The sequence below is a fragment of the Neophocaena asiaeorientalis genome, unplaced genomic scaffold (assembly GCF_003031525.2).
Source record: "Neophocaena asiaeorientalis asiaeorientalis breed wild unplaced genomic scaffold, Neophocaena_asiaeorientalis_V1.1 scaffold71, whole genome shotgun sequence".
Classification (NCBI taxonomy): Eukaryota; Metazoa; Chordata; class Mammalia; order Artiodactyla; family Phocoenidae; genus Neophocaena; species Neophocaena asiaeorientalis.
This window is the reverse complement of record NW_020175439.1, coordinates 2,865,016-2,880,098: the sequence shown is the minus strand read 5'-3', so window position 1 is coordinate 2,880,098 and position 15,083 is coordinate 2,865,016. Positions and strand designations below refer to the sequence as shown.

The 15,083-nt window shown below is 39.6% G+C and overlaps 1 protein-coding gene across 3 annotated transcripts in view; it reads left to right on the top strand.

Annotated features, from left to right (window-relative positions):
- ALDH1A2 (aldehyde dehydrogenase 1 family member A2) overlaps window positions 1-15,083 on the top strand; it is a 198,404-nt gene that overhangs the window by 136,651 nt on the left and 46,670 nt on the right. For all 3 annotated transcript variants that reach the window (XM_024767811.1, XM_024767809.1, XM_024767810.1), the window contains 3 exons: window positions 2,286-2,390; window positions 2,574-2,714; window positions 5,573-5,702. In XM_024767811.1, coding sequence (XP_024623579.1) covers window positions 2,286-2,390; window positions 2,574-2,714; window positions 5,573-5,702 — 376 coding nt within the window. The remainder of the gene's footprint in view (window positions 1-2,285; window positions 2,391-2,573; window positions 2,715-5,572; window positions 5,703-15,083) is intronic.

The window sequence follows — 15,083 nt, the reverse complement described above, 5'->3', positions numbered from 1 at the left end:
TAAAATGATCAGTGTACTTAAATGATAACAGTAAGAGAATGAATTTTATTCTATTAAAAAATAAGTAATTTTTCTCTTTGATCTTTGGAAGACCTCTAAGAAACAATAAAAGTCATGAAATATCAATCCTTACATACATTTAGAACTGTTCAACAAAGAAGCTTAAAACTATAATTGGATCTGATGATGTTCCAAGGGTTAAGAAGTTTCAGTCAAATAGTGAATAAAAGGAATAAGGAATATTGCCAAGACCCATTCTCCTTTAAACCTGATAATCTCTGGAAGTGAATCTTTAATGAAACTAACCTCTTAATTTTTTTCTTTTGCTACCTTTGAGATCATATTGTATTTCAAAGGAGTGTGCAGATTTGATGAGCTGTGAAATGATAGGAAATTTGTTAAATGGAGTGAAAAGAGAACTAGATCAGGAGTCCAAGAACTATAGATCTAATTTAGGCTTGGACATAACTAGTTGTGTTTCTTTGGGCTGAGCAGTCCTGGAAACCACGGTGTAGTGGAAAGAGCAGCAGACTTTGAATCAGAGCCATGATGAGAACCTGCTTCTTCGGACTTTTAACCTCTCCATTTTTTCATCTTCAGTTGAGATAATAAAATCCTGCCATTAGGGTTGTTGTGAGTATTTAATGAACTACTAGAGACTGTTGACCCTGGAAGGCTGGAACTCTTAATCATCTTTGCCTCTCCTGTTTCTAGAAATATCTATGCATTTATTGAATACATTATGCAAATGAATACAGTATGTTAAGCATGTTTAGACATTCATAGTGAAAACTTAAAAAAATTGTTACTCAATTAGAAGGTCACTGTGTTTGTGCTCAATACATTTGTATTAAGTGCTTTTACAGGTTTAAGGTCTTCCCGCCGCCCCCCCCCACCTTTATCTTAAAAAGCCTTCAGGAAAAGAAGACTCGTTCAACACAGACTCATTGTTTTATCAAATCAAGGAAAAAGCAAAGCTTTGGCATAATCTAGAACTTAATTTTTTAAATTGTAGATCTACACTCAGCCTCGTCTGTGATTATTAAAATGCCAGGCAGTAGTAAATCAGTTTATCATTGTGTTTGTTCTAAACTGACTGACTACTGAATGGTTCATAGGTTCAGAAATTTTCACTGTTGTGCCATAATTTTTTTATTTTATTTTATTTTATTTTTTTGCGGTACGCGGGCCTCTCACTGTTGCAGCCTCTCCCATTGCGGAGCACAGGCTCCGGACGCGCAGGCTCAGCGGCCATGGCTCACGGGCCCAGCCGCTCCGCGGCATGTGGGATCTTCCTGGACCGGGGCACGAACACGTGTCCCCTGCATCGGCAGGTGGACTCTCAACCACTGCACCACCAGGGAAGCCCCATAAATTTTATAGAGTAAAATATCTTTGTGTATTCTTTGGGCTTTCATAGTCCAAAAATATTAGTTTGGATTTCTCTCTTAATATCAATAAAAATTTTTTAATGTTTTTGCCAATATTTTCCCTCCTTCGTTAATGCATATCTTACAAATCTTCTGAGAAATTGACTTGAATAATTTCTTAAACCATTTCTTTGCCATTTTAATATAATCTTTATTTCCTATATAAAGAAACCAAGGCTCTTAAGAAGTCCTAGATAGACCCATTTGAAAGTTATAGACCTTTTCCCTTTGCTGAGCCACATAGCCTACCCAGCAAAAGGAAAGAAATCTAACTTGGATTTACACATGTAAGTTGTTTAACTCACCAGTTGGTTTGGTCAGAGTCATTGCTCAGTTCAGGATCTGACTATAAATTAGGCAAATGCTTATTCCAGCACCCTTCAGATTTCCTTGTGAAGTCACTTATTCCTCTGACAGAGAAACTAGTAGCTAAGGCTGGATGACTGTCAGTTTGATCCACGATCTACCCTTTTGGGATATTGGCCAGAGCTTGGACTATAATAAATACTTCCTCAATCTCAGTGTGTGGTTTGTAGGTATGTGAGACTGTCTATCCTTCCTTCCTTGTTTAACTCTCTGAGTAGTTGACAGGTTCACTAAAGGTAAGAATTATATTTAATCTTTGGCTGATGTTGAGTTAAAAATATCACAAAGGAAATTTCTGAATTGGGGGTGAGGCTGGACTGCATAATGATCTAGGGTTTCTTGTAACACTTCAAATTCTATACTTTAATTATATAGCAGCAAGCATACAGAGCCAGTATTACTACTGTGGTACTTCCATATAATATGGCACCATTGACTGACTTCCTGTCACCTGTCTCATGGATCCCATTCTGTTGTCTACTCCCTTAGATTTTTATTAACAATGAGTGGCAGAACTCGGAGAGTGGGAGAGTGTTCCCTGTCTATAATCCAGCCACAGGAGAACAGGTGTGTGAAGTTCAAGAAGCAGACAAGGTATGTTTGTCTTAGAAAAAAAATTTCGTATGAAATAACTACCTTCAGACAACAAAGCAATAAACTTATGCTCTCCAGACATCACCACTGACGTTCATTCATCACCTTTTTTGTGAAAGCAGACGGTTCTACCTTTATTTGTAGCGATCCCTCTCTTCACTTGTGCCTCTTCCTCTCTAACAGGCAGATATAGACAAAGCAGTGCAGGCAGCCCGCCTGGCTTTCTCTCTTGGCTCAGTGTGGAGAAGGATGGATGCTTCAGAAAGAGGACGTCTGTTGGATAAGCTTGCAGACTTGGTGGAACGAGACAGGGCAGTCCTTGCAGTAAGTGACCTAAGAAAGCATCACGTCTTTACCCCAAATTTACCATTCCACTGAAATTTAGATTCCTCAGTCTTTCTGAAAGTATGATGTGAAGCAGACCTGGGGAACAAGCTAAGGAGTACGTAATACACATGAAAAATGGGAGAGGTTTGGCTTTTGGGATCAGATGGGGAAGTGGAGGACCAGCTGAGAGTCTCTTCTTATTGAATTTTGAAGAACAAAACCATAGCTTCCCATGACTGGTAAGGACCTTCCTGCTTTCCTCGTCCCCCTTCCTCCCACCCTCAACAAAAAGAACAAAAACAGTCAAGCAACAGGAGAGTCACCATGCTCCTTGCAGGAAACCAATACCAAATTACTGTTGGCAGTCAAAAGAGTTTTACCTCTCCAGAGTTAGCCCCTCTTGACTAAAGAGAATCCTTCAGAAGCAGAGAGCATGATATGGACCTCTCATATCCTTCTGCTCCCTTTGTTCTTTTAGAACTAATAGGAGAGACAGAAGGAGACAGCAACTTGCTTTCACTAAAACAATCATTTTCTCACATAAGGAATGTCCCCTCTCGTAGTGGTTTATTGTTGTTGCTATTTTAGAAATAAAAGTCAGTTTCTTAGAGAATACCAACTTTTTTGGAAATTGGAACCATTTAGGAATGCCTGTGCAGTATACCTGTCTTGCAGGGATCTCCACCTGCATGACCCATAGTTGATCATTTAATATTTAGGGCATCCTCGTTGAGTCAGGGCATTAAAGCCATGAATACTATATTCTACCCTCTGCTTGGGAAATCAGAGCACTATTGGGTTCGCTTTGGGAGAGGGAAGCATTAGTACTCTTCCTCAGTGTCATTTCTACCATGGCTCTCCCTCCTACCATCCCTTTCATGCGTCTGTTCATAGTGTGGAAACGAAAATGAATCCTTTATGGAGATGGTTTAGAACTCTTGCTATATATAACATTTATTTATCTATAAAAATATTTTCTAGTTTGGTACTTCAAGGAATACTGTTTCCAATGAGGTGTTTATATATATTGGGAAAAGGTGTTCCATGGAAATTCATAAGACACTTAGCATATTAAAGATTCTGACAAGCCCTACTCAGTGTTTCTCAAACCTGTCGGAGCCTCAACACTATTTTTCTGGCTGACCTGTCAATATCGTACAAAACAGAATTCTTTGGAGTACCTTGGGGGAGTGCTGGTCTATATGCTGTCTCTTTGCTGGATTATGATTTCTTTGAGAGTGAAAATTATATTTTACTCCATTTTTTGTAATCCTAGCATAGTTTGTGACACAAACGGTGAATGTGGGCACATTGGTGGTCTGTAAGTATCTGTTCAATTGAGTTAAATCCATAGAATATTTGTAACATTAGATTAGCAGTACTTACTAGATGATGATATAGGTAATTTCTGCTCTTGTATTTTCATGTCATAAAATTCATATGCCATCCTGTTTCTGACATATGTCTCACTGTGGTCAAGTCCTTTTTCCCATCACATTTAAATGTGATTTCTACTTTTAAACACTCCCAAGCCATGAGAGGAGTGAGTTTTGTTAAGAGGTAGCCTCTCGAATATAGGGGGAGCTCCTGACCAGAATACTGAAGTTAATACTGCACCCAGGTGAACACAATTGAAAATAAACTTAGGGCTGGCAACTCTCAGGTAAGTTTAGCTGGTGTCAGCAGCTCATTGGGATGGACCATTTAGGTGGCCCACTTCTGGTTATTGACTCTACTTCAGTCTATGCTGTCAGGACCTTGGCTCTCTGCCTGCTGTGTGGAGAATGTAATGCTCATCTCACAGACGTATAAATATCCTAAAAAGGACTGGGAAATAACTTGATTTCCTTTAATAAAGGTGAGCCAATATACAGTGAATAGGTCACATGATATTTTAAAATGAGTTCCATCTTATACACATGGTGAGTGGAAAAATTGCTCTGTAGATAATATTTTCATGTCATTGAATGGAAAATATTTCAATTTTAGTTTTGTCAGCACTCAAATAATTTTCGTACCAGTATGTGTTGTAAAATGTCCTTGAAGAGAAGGACATGAGATTACAAACATGTTTTTTTAATTTTATTTGTTAAATATGTAACACCTTTACTATTTCTCAGGTCGAAATACTCTTCTCATTTCACTGTGTTCATTTGTAATTCTTTATGTTACAGATTTACCCTATTTAGGAATGTCATTAAAATAATAACATTTATCATCTAAAACTGCTTAATAACTCTAACTCTATTTTTATTAAATGGACCAGATACTTCTCTCTTAATAGATCATGGTTATTAACATAAACATTTATGAAAAAACAGCCCTCAAGTTGTTAATAGTATGAGCTTCCCTAGAGGAGATCTTGTTTACTTGGTGGTAATAAATAAACTCGCCGTGCACCGTGGCTATTCCATTTCTCAGCAGGGGTCTTGGCAGTGTGGAGAACGTTTTATAGTCCCATCAACTGCATAAAAGCCCATGTCCCTGCCCCTCATTTTGGATTCAGAATACTGGTGTAGACTCCGAAAAATCCCCACACAGCTCTGATCATTAATACAACAGAAGCTGGTTTGACAAGCAGAACACTTCTTTATCACCAGTTGTGTTTATATATTGGGATAGTGGTTACTGGAAACACACAGGCACAAGAACACACACATATAAGTTCATTGTGGTTTTTACTGGAAACTAAACTAAACAGATGGTACTAAAAATCTTTTCATTTGGGAAATCAGAGTTGACCAGGTATGCATCATTGTTCAGATTCATTTGTATTCTCTCTATTCCTGTTTTCTTCTGCTGTAGAAGTTACTTAGTGTATCACTGGAAAGTTCTCTCCATTTCTTTTCCTACAGACCATGGAATCCCTAAATGGTGGCAAACCGTTCCTGCAAGCTTTTTACGTCGATTTGCAAGGAGTCATCAAAACCCTTCGGTATTACGCAGGCTGGGCTGATAAAATTCACGGGATGACCATTCCTGTAGGTATGTGTAATCTGAGTATGTTGAAAAGGGAAACATGAGGCTTCACCAGAAACACACTTTCGCCACCAAACACAAACAGCAGTCACATGGAGTACAGATCTGAGCACACTTTTACAGCAGCTTGAACCGAACAAAGAACTAAACAGATTATGTCACTAATTCTGACAGTATACTTATTTCAATATGCAGACAGTCCACACACAGGTGTGGGGGCAAGCCACATCAGTACGTCTCTCAGCTAAGGAACAGGCGTGTGTTTGTCAGCTGCAAAGTGCTTAGCACTGTGGTAGGTTAGGTGCTGGGAGTGTGGAGAGGCACTAGGTGTGGGGAAGCCAGGGAAGATTCTGAGAAGATTAAGACTTGGCCCTTGCTCTCCTGAAACTAAGATCTTGTTTGGAAGGAAATCCTCTAAAATGTTAACAGTTGTTTTTTCTTAATGGTGAGATTATGGATTATTTATTATTTCTTTTTCATATTTTTCCATATTTTCTGTATTTCCTATAAGTTACTTTCACAGTCTGTAAAAACAACCACCATCCTGACACTTTTTTTTAAGATCCAGGTTTGGAGACAAAACCAGTAACACAAAACAAAGAGCTCTACAGGAGAGTTACAGTTAGGTGCTAAGTCATGTGGCTTGGCCTGTCAGTGCTGTAGCCCTTTAAAGGAGAGGGAAAGTATCCAAACTACGTTGGGGGAAAGGTCTCGGTCTGAGCATGAATACTAGCTGTAGCTAAGATCAAATGAAATGCTTTCACAGCAGCCCCAAGGGGAAGGCACTGTTATTATTAACATCTTCATTGACAGAGGAGAAAACTGAGGTCTAGAAAGGTTAGTTTTCCTGATTCACCCAGCAAATAAATTGTAGAGCTGAAACTTTGACATTAGAGCCTGGTGAATCACTTCACTAGAAGATCCATTTTAGATACTGGGTAGAAGAGATATCACGGCAGGAAAGGGACCAACTGGAAGAGATAGGACGATATTGTCAGTGGTGAATACATATAAAGAAAGAAGATACATGTTTTTGAGTGGCTTCTGGGTGCTGCTAAGTCACGTGCCAGGTACTCTACCTGTGTTCTTTGGAAAACAGCCTGCTTTCCATGTACACACTAGGAAGAGTGGAAAGTGATGCTGGGGACTCTGGAGTGCCCAGTTCGGGCCTTCCTAGGCTCAGGAGGACTGGTTTACCAGAAAAGGGGATGATTGGCTGATACTGTAGCTGGCTTGGAGCAGTGCTTCTCAAACTTGAATGTGCATGTGTATCACCTGGAATCTTCTTCAAGTGCAGGTCTAGGATGGGGCCTGAGGGTCTGTATTCCTAACAAGCTGCCAGGTGATGCCTATGCTGCCGGGTTCTCTGCCTTGCGTAGTGAGGAGACGATACAGAGACCAGCACCAACCATGTGGCCATTGCGATGCCTCATTTAGCAAGAAGAGAAGAAGTCACAGTGAGAAGGGAGAAGGGACAGAGATGAGGCTTCAAAGGACTATTTAAAAATTACCTCCGTGAATGATGGTGACACGTGGAATGTTAGTCTTTAGAAAATGCATTTCTGGCTATAGGGACTCTTCCCTGCCATCCAGAAGTTTCCCACGTTCAGCAGACTCAGAAGGATGGAGAAGACTGTTCTTAAGGAATGTCAGAATCTTGCTTCACTCCTGCCTCTGGGATATTGCAGACCACTGTTCTCTGGCCTCATTTGTAGGATCGAGGAATGGCCTAAGTGAGGCAGAGTCATTGCCTGGCATAAGCATACCTGTGGGAGGGCCTGGGAACGAAAACCGTTGTCAAGAGCAGGACATGCGCCAGCCTTTTCAGGTTGACCTCTTCTGTTTCAGTGCAGAAAGGAAATTATCAGGATCAAAGGCCCTGGTTGTTTTGCGCCCCACCCCACCTGCCATTTCACTAAGACAACAAATATGTTTCAGATATTTAAACATCTTTTCAAATGATTTAGAGATATCTTAGAAATAAGGTGAAACAGAAGGCTGTACACATTTGACCTGGTATTTCACCTAACGGTATCTTGGTTTTCTTTGGCCTCCTTAGGAGAGAAGACCTTGATTGATTAGATAAAGATTTATTGGAGTTCCCGATAATGTTTGATACTTCACTGTAACTTTATCTGGCAGAGGTGGTTGGTCTATAAGTCTCACTGTTTTCATCTGATGCTCTTCGGGGATTCTGAGTTAGAAATACAGGGCTTAGAAAAGTCTTTCACAGTAGTCTCTGCCACCTTTACTCATAAACTGGTGTCCAGCCTGTGAAGGAAAAAAAGTGAGGAATTCCCTTAAATGGCAAGTAATTTTTGTTTCCCCAGTTTTTCCTAAAGTGCGTTTAGAGGGGTACCAGGATGAGGGACTCTCCAGGGCTTCAGGTCATTAAGCAGAGCTCCTAGGAAGCTGGGGGTCTGGGATGTAAGACCTTTTTGCTGTGGTGCCTCAAGCAGTTGAAAGGAAGGATGACGGCAAACGTGAACTTGGCCGCTTTCCCTTCTGTTCCAGTTTTAGATACATTTGGACATGTCCTGAGAATTCATCGCACAACCCCTTTGGCTAGTTCAGTGCTTAGGGAATCTAGTTGGCTAAGCCAGAGGGGTGATAGTGGAGGATCAGGGAAAGGGAGCGTCATTATTATTTACTTATTTATTCTCAAATTTGTTCAATCAATCCATTTGTGCTTTATTTGTCATTTGTAACTTTATAATTTAACATCGGCTTGATTTTTGTCTCTGTGTTCTTGGCTTTTTTCAGTGAAATGTGGAATATAGGAAAGCTGTTAGCCTTTAACCATGAGGTCTTTATTGTGTTACATACATTTCCCTGTGAAACACCCTAATTTTGTTTGAAATTATAATGTAAAGGGATAATGTACTTTATGTTTGCAAAGCACTTGAGCATGTAAAAGTTTCCTTCACATACAGGATCTGTGTGATTCTGTGTATGATCCTGTGAAACAGGTCAGATTTTAAAAGGTATTGTACCCATTTTGCAGGCGAGAAAATGAGACGGCGAGGGTTTAGTGTCTTGAACAAGGTCACATGGGAGTAAGTGGCAGGCCTGAGATTTAAACCCAAGTCTCTTTCTGCCTAAGCCATTGTAGACCCTCTTGTGGAGACCTGTACAGCAGGGCGGGAAGAGGAAGAGGCCAGTCACCCTCTTCCGATTTTTAGATTAACATCCAGTTGATTCTCATTATTCATGGTAGTTATGTTCTATAAAGTTGGTGTGGACACTGAGTTAGTAAATACTGAACCATTGCTCCTAGGAGAAATACAAGGACGGAAAGCACAGTTCTGCCTGGTCACCCATAAAAATAAACCTGAAAGGTTTTTTTTAATATAAGGCTGCTTTGTTACATTGAATCATACTCCATAGTTCATCCAGCTTAGTATCCCTGACACTAAAGGATAAGAACCAGAAAGAGTGGGAAGAATTATGCTATTGTCTCTTGGACTCCTTCCCATTTAGGAAACCTGGGCATTCTGCCTTGTAATAGGAAGAGCTCTTCCTTCACCTGCTCTACCAGGCTTCAACCTCGGTCTCTCAGGCATCCCCTCATCCTTCATACATTCATTCATTCAGCAGATTTTTTTTTTTTGAGCGCCTGTGTTAAGCACTGGAGTTGCAAAGGTGAACAAGTAAGATGTCCATAGTATAGTAAAGAAAACAAACAGGTAGACAGCCAAGTGCAATACAGAGTGGCTTATTCACATATGGAAGTACAAAGTACAGTGGTACTCCATAGAAAAGGCATCTCACCCAGTATTAAGGCTACCTGGAGAAGGAAGTGGGATGTACAAGGTGATGCCTGTACAAGGGCAGGTAAGTGAAGATGGAGATAGGGCCATCACCAGCAGTGATAATAACCTGTGCGAAGTATGGAGGGAGGAGAGTACAGTGTGCTAGTGGATCTGAAAGTATAGCCAGATTTAGAAGACAGAGGGGCTCTGGGCCTGGGGAAACCGTGCTGCAAGTTTTATTCCACAGTAATGGTGAGTCACTGAATTATTTTAAGTAAATGAATGCATTGATCAGAATTGTGTTTTAGAAAGAGATTTTGATTACATAATGGATAATCAGTTGGAGAGAGCAAGTGTGTACTTTTTCCTCTCCCCCTGAAGGGTGGCCACCCTCTTGAATATTTGGGAGGAGGAGAAAAGGGTTATGGCCTGACCACTTTTGAGCCATGCACTGGACAGCTGTTTCTCCCTCTGAATTGAAAGATTCTCCCATCCGTTTCTGTCACACCCCCTCAAGGCCCACAGGTGGATGTTATCACAGAATCATGCAGTATTACTTTGATTCACAAGGGTCTTGACGTTCTTCCCTTTACAGCATTGTCTATTACTTCCTGCCATGGTACTCGATGGAGCCATTCTTTCTGACCATAAATCCTATGCTTTGACCCTTCTGTAATAACATTTGCTAATTATGATGATAATAATCATTATTATGATTTATTATACACCTTCTTTGTGCCCATTACAATATCTCTAATCTCATAGAAGCCCTCCAGGGGAAGTAGTTTTATCCCCATTTTGATTATTTTTAACCTGTATTATTTTTAACCTCTCATGGCCACAAACTCCTTGTGATGGGGGAAGGAACAAAGATTGTTTTTAGTTCACTGAAGGAAAAATAGAGGATAATTGATTTACGTTACTTACGATTTTTCTCTTTAACGGTATTGATTTTATTTATTTTGTGATACGTAAGCAGAGAAAATGTGGTCCAGCTTTAAGCTGAATTCTGACATAAAAATGACCTTATGATACATTAGCATATAGAAAAGTTTAAAAAGCTACTCAGGCCATCTGTAATTATTTATCTACTTCACCTCCTTTCAGTTTTACCTGTTGGAACTAAATAGGCTAAAAATGTGCGGAAATTGACTCGTATCCTAAGGTTTTGCCTTTAACAGCTCGATCTAATTTAGCGCTGTCAGCAGGTAACCCATATGGTGAGATCTTACTGTTCACTCAGAATGAGAATGAGGAGCTATTTGCTGTGCCCACCTAAGAACCCAGGGTAGGTAGTTACCTGAATTGGTGGTGGCAGGAGATCGCAAAGTCTGCTTCACATGTAACCTCTTTGAGAGGTTAAGGCTGAAGAAGAACTCAGGGATCACTAAGGCCAGTCTCCTCATTTTTCAGACAGAGAAACTGAGGTCTGGAGAAGTAAAGTAACTTTCCAAGATGATGTAATGGAGTAGTAGTAGAGCTAAGATATCTTCATAACTGACTCAGGAGCATGTAGTTTAACTTCTGAGATGCTACCAGCAGCCTCTTGGGAGAAATAGTGTTAGCACCACTGTATGCCAATATCGTCTCCAGTGTCTGTATAAGCATTTATAGAGTTTATCCTTATAGCTGTAAAATGTTCAGTGAGGTCTGTTCAGTCTCAGAATACATAGGAATCTGCTAGAGGACAAAATGAACTAGTTCATTGTAGTCGGTCTAATTGTTTAATACTGGGGTCACCAAAAGGGTTGCTAGCTCCTTGAAAGGTAATTCTGTATACAAATTAGAGATTAGAAGATGGCCATCCGTTCATTGAATTCTGTAACAGATTTTGATGCTGTTAAGTAAACTCATTTTTAGTGTTACCCGATATATAAGATTTGTAGCAATTCTTGAAATACTCTTCATATTGTAGTTGGGAGCCATTTCTTCTTTGTTTTTTTTTTTTAACATCTTTATTGGCGTATACTTGCTTTACAATAGTGTGTTAGTTTCTGCTGTATAACAAAGTGAATCAGCTGTACATATACATATATCCCCATGTCCCCTCCCTCTTGTGTCTGTCTCCCTCCTACCCTCCCTATCCCACCCCTCTAGGTGGACACAAAGCACCGGGCTGATCTCCCTGTGCCATGCGGGTGCTTCCCACTAGCTATCTATTTTACATTTGGTAGTGTATATATGTCCATGCCACACCCTCGCTTCGTCCCAGCTTACTTTTCCCCCTCCCTATGTCCTCAAGTCCATTCTCTACATTTGCGTCTTTATTCCTGTCCTGCCCCCAGGTTCTTCAGAACCATTTTTTTTTTCTTAGATTCCATATATATGTGTTAGCATACGGTTACTTCACTCTGTATGACAGACTCTAGGTCCATCCACCTCACTACAAATAACTCAATTTCATTTCTTTTTATAGCTGAGTAATATTCCATTGTATGTATGTGCCACACCTTCTTTATCCATTCATCTGTCGATGGACACTTAGGTTGCTTCCAAGTCCTGGCTATTGTAAATAGAGCTGCAATGAACATTGTAGTACATGACTCTTTTTGAATTATGGTTTTCTCAGGGTATATGCGCAGTAGTGGGATTGCTGGGTCATATGGTAGTTCTATTTTTAGTTTTTTTAAGGAACCTCCATACTGTTCTCCATAGTGGCTGTATCAATTTACATTCCCACCAACAGTGCAAGAGTGTTCCCTTTTCTCCACACCTTCTCCAGCATTTATTGTTTGTAGACTTTTTTTGTTTGTTTGTTTGTTTGTTTTTTGCGGTATGTGGGCCTCTCACTGTTGTGGCCTCTCCTGTTGTGGAGCACAGGCTCCGGACACGCAGGCTCAGCGGCCATGGCTCACGGGCCCAGCCGCTCCACAGCATGTGGGGTCCTCCTGGACCAGGGCACGAACCTGTGTCCCCTGCATCTGCAGGCGGACTCTCAACCACCGCGCCATCAGGGAAGCCCCTATTGGTTTTTTATGGGTTTTTTTTGTTTGTTTTGTGTAGACTTTTTGATGATGGCCATTCTGACCGGTGTGAGGTGGTACCTCATTGTAGTTTTGATTTGCGTTTCTCTAATGATTAGTGATGTTGAGCCTCCTTTCATGTGTTTGTTGGCAATCTGTATATCTTCTTTAGAGAAATGTCTATTTAGGTCTTCTGCCCATTTTTGGATTGGGTTGTTTGTTTTTTTGATACTGAGCAGCATGAGCCACTTGTATATTTTGGAGATTAATCCTTTGTCAGTTGCTTCATTTGCAAATATTTCCTCCCATTCTGAGGGTTGTCTTTTCGTCTTGTTTATGGTTTCCTTTGCTGTGCAAAAGCTTTTACGTTTCATTAGGTCCCATTTGTTTATTTTTCTTTTTATTTCCATTTCTCTAGGAGGTGGGTCAAAAAGGACCTTGCTGTGATTGATGTCATAGAGTGTCCTGCCTATGTTTTCCTCTAAGAGTTTTATAGTGTCTGGCCTTACATTTAGATCTTTAATCCATTTTGAGTTTATTTTTGTGTATGGTGTTAGGAAGTGTTCTAACTTCATTCTTTTACATGTAGCTGTCCAGTTTTCCCAGCACCACGTACTGAAGAGGCTGTCTTTTCTCCACTGTATATTATTGCCTCCTTAATCAAAGATAAGGTGACTATAAGTGCGTGGACTTATCTCTGCACTTTCTATCCTGTTCGATTGATCTAGATTTCTTTTTTTGTGCCAGTACCATACTCTCTTGATTACTGTAGCTTTGTAGTATAGTCTGAAGTCTGGGAGCCTGATTCCTCCAACTCCATTTTTCTTTCTCAAGATTGCTTTGGCTATTTGGGGTCTTCTGTGTTGGCATACAAAATGTGAAATTTTTAGTTCTAGTTCTGTGAAAAATGCCATTGGTAGTTTGATAGGGATTGCATTGAATCTGTAGATTGCTTTGTGTAGTAGAGTCATTTTCACAATGTTGATTCTTCCAATCCAAGAACATGGTATATCTCTCCATCTGTTTGTATCATCTTTTAATTTCTTTCATCAGTGTCTTATAGTCTTCTGCATACAGGTCTTTTGTCTCCTTAGGTAGGTTTATTCCTAGGTATTCTATTCTTTTTGTTGCAGTGGTAAATAGGAGTGTTTCCTTAATTTCTCTTTCAGATTTTCCATCATTAGGCCCACAAATGGCCCTAAGTGTGTTCACTTTAGCTGGCCAGAGTTTTACTGTATAGATCACAATACATTATCCTTAATGGAAGAACTATTTGGTAGCATTTAATAGTTAATGTTTACCTTTATCTTGGAGCCATTCATTTAAAAAATGAAAGATTTCACATTTAGATGGCCCAAACAAAGTCCTGAGAGCTTGCATCAGAAATCAAATGGCAATTCAGTGTAAGTGAACCCTAAACTTTGATGAGAACTTTGGCAAAATTTCATCAGTTCTATGAAAATACTTCTGCATTGCTGAGTAAATGATATGAGGAAGTAAAATGGGAAGAGGACTAAGTAAATAGCTCCAAAAAGGGAAAACTTTTTAAAATAGAAAAAAATAAAGGTCCCTGTCTTTAATTTTTTTCCCCATTACAACCACCCCCTTTCCTTGGCCTAGCTGGAATGCACAGTAACATTGTGTATAGGAATGCAAGAGATTTCTGTGCATTAATTTTGTATCCTGCTACTTTACCCAATTCATTGATTAGCTCTGGTAGTTTTCTGGTAGCATCTTTAGGATTCTCTATGTATAGTATCATGTCATCCGCAAACAGTGACAGCTTTACTTCTTCTTTTCCGATTTGGATTCCTTTTCTTTCCCTTTCTTCTCTGATTGCTGTGGCTAAAACTTCCAAAACTATGTTGAATAAGAGTGGTGAGAGTGGGCAACCTTGTCTTGTTCCTGATCTTAGTGGAAATGATTTCAGTGTTTCACCACTGCGACTGATGCTGGCTGTGGGTTTGTCATATATGGCCGTTATTATGTGGAGCAAAGTTCCCTCTATGCCTACTTTCTGGAGGGCTTTTATCATAAATGGGCGTTGAGTTTTGTTGAAAGCTTTTTCTGCATCTTTTGAGATGATCATATGGTATCCTTCAATTTGTTAATATGGTGTATCACATTGATTCATTTGCATATATTGAAGAATCCATGCATTCCTGTGAGCCATTTCTTGGGGTCCATATTTGATAAATTTCTTCTCAATTTCTGGCACATTTCAGATTCTTCTGATTTCATTGACCATAGGTATTACCTAATCATATACTCTGTCTAGTTTATATGTAGATGATGTCAATGCCAGATATTCTTATGAGAATAATAATTCTGTCAAATTTTTTTTTCAAACAACTATAAAATCTGCTTTAAGAAGTAATGTTTACCCTGAAGGAATAATCCAAATATTTAAATTGTTCTAAATAACTAAGTAATTGCTATATTGCTTGTGTAATTTAATGAGCCCCCATCAAAGAATGTAGAATAGTGCCTCGACATTCACAAATGTGGAAGGGGATTTTCTATTACTCATCTCTAGAGACAAAGACTCTTCTTAGTTTAGTTCTAGAAATGGCTCAATCTATACATACTCAGTAAAATTTGATCCATAGTTCAACCAAATTCATGGTAAAATAGAGTTTTTAATTGTAAGATTTTTATATTCTTCATAAAGG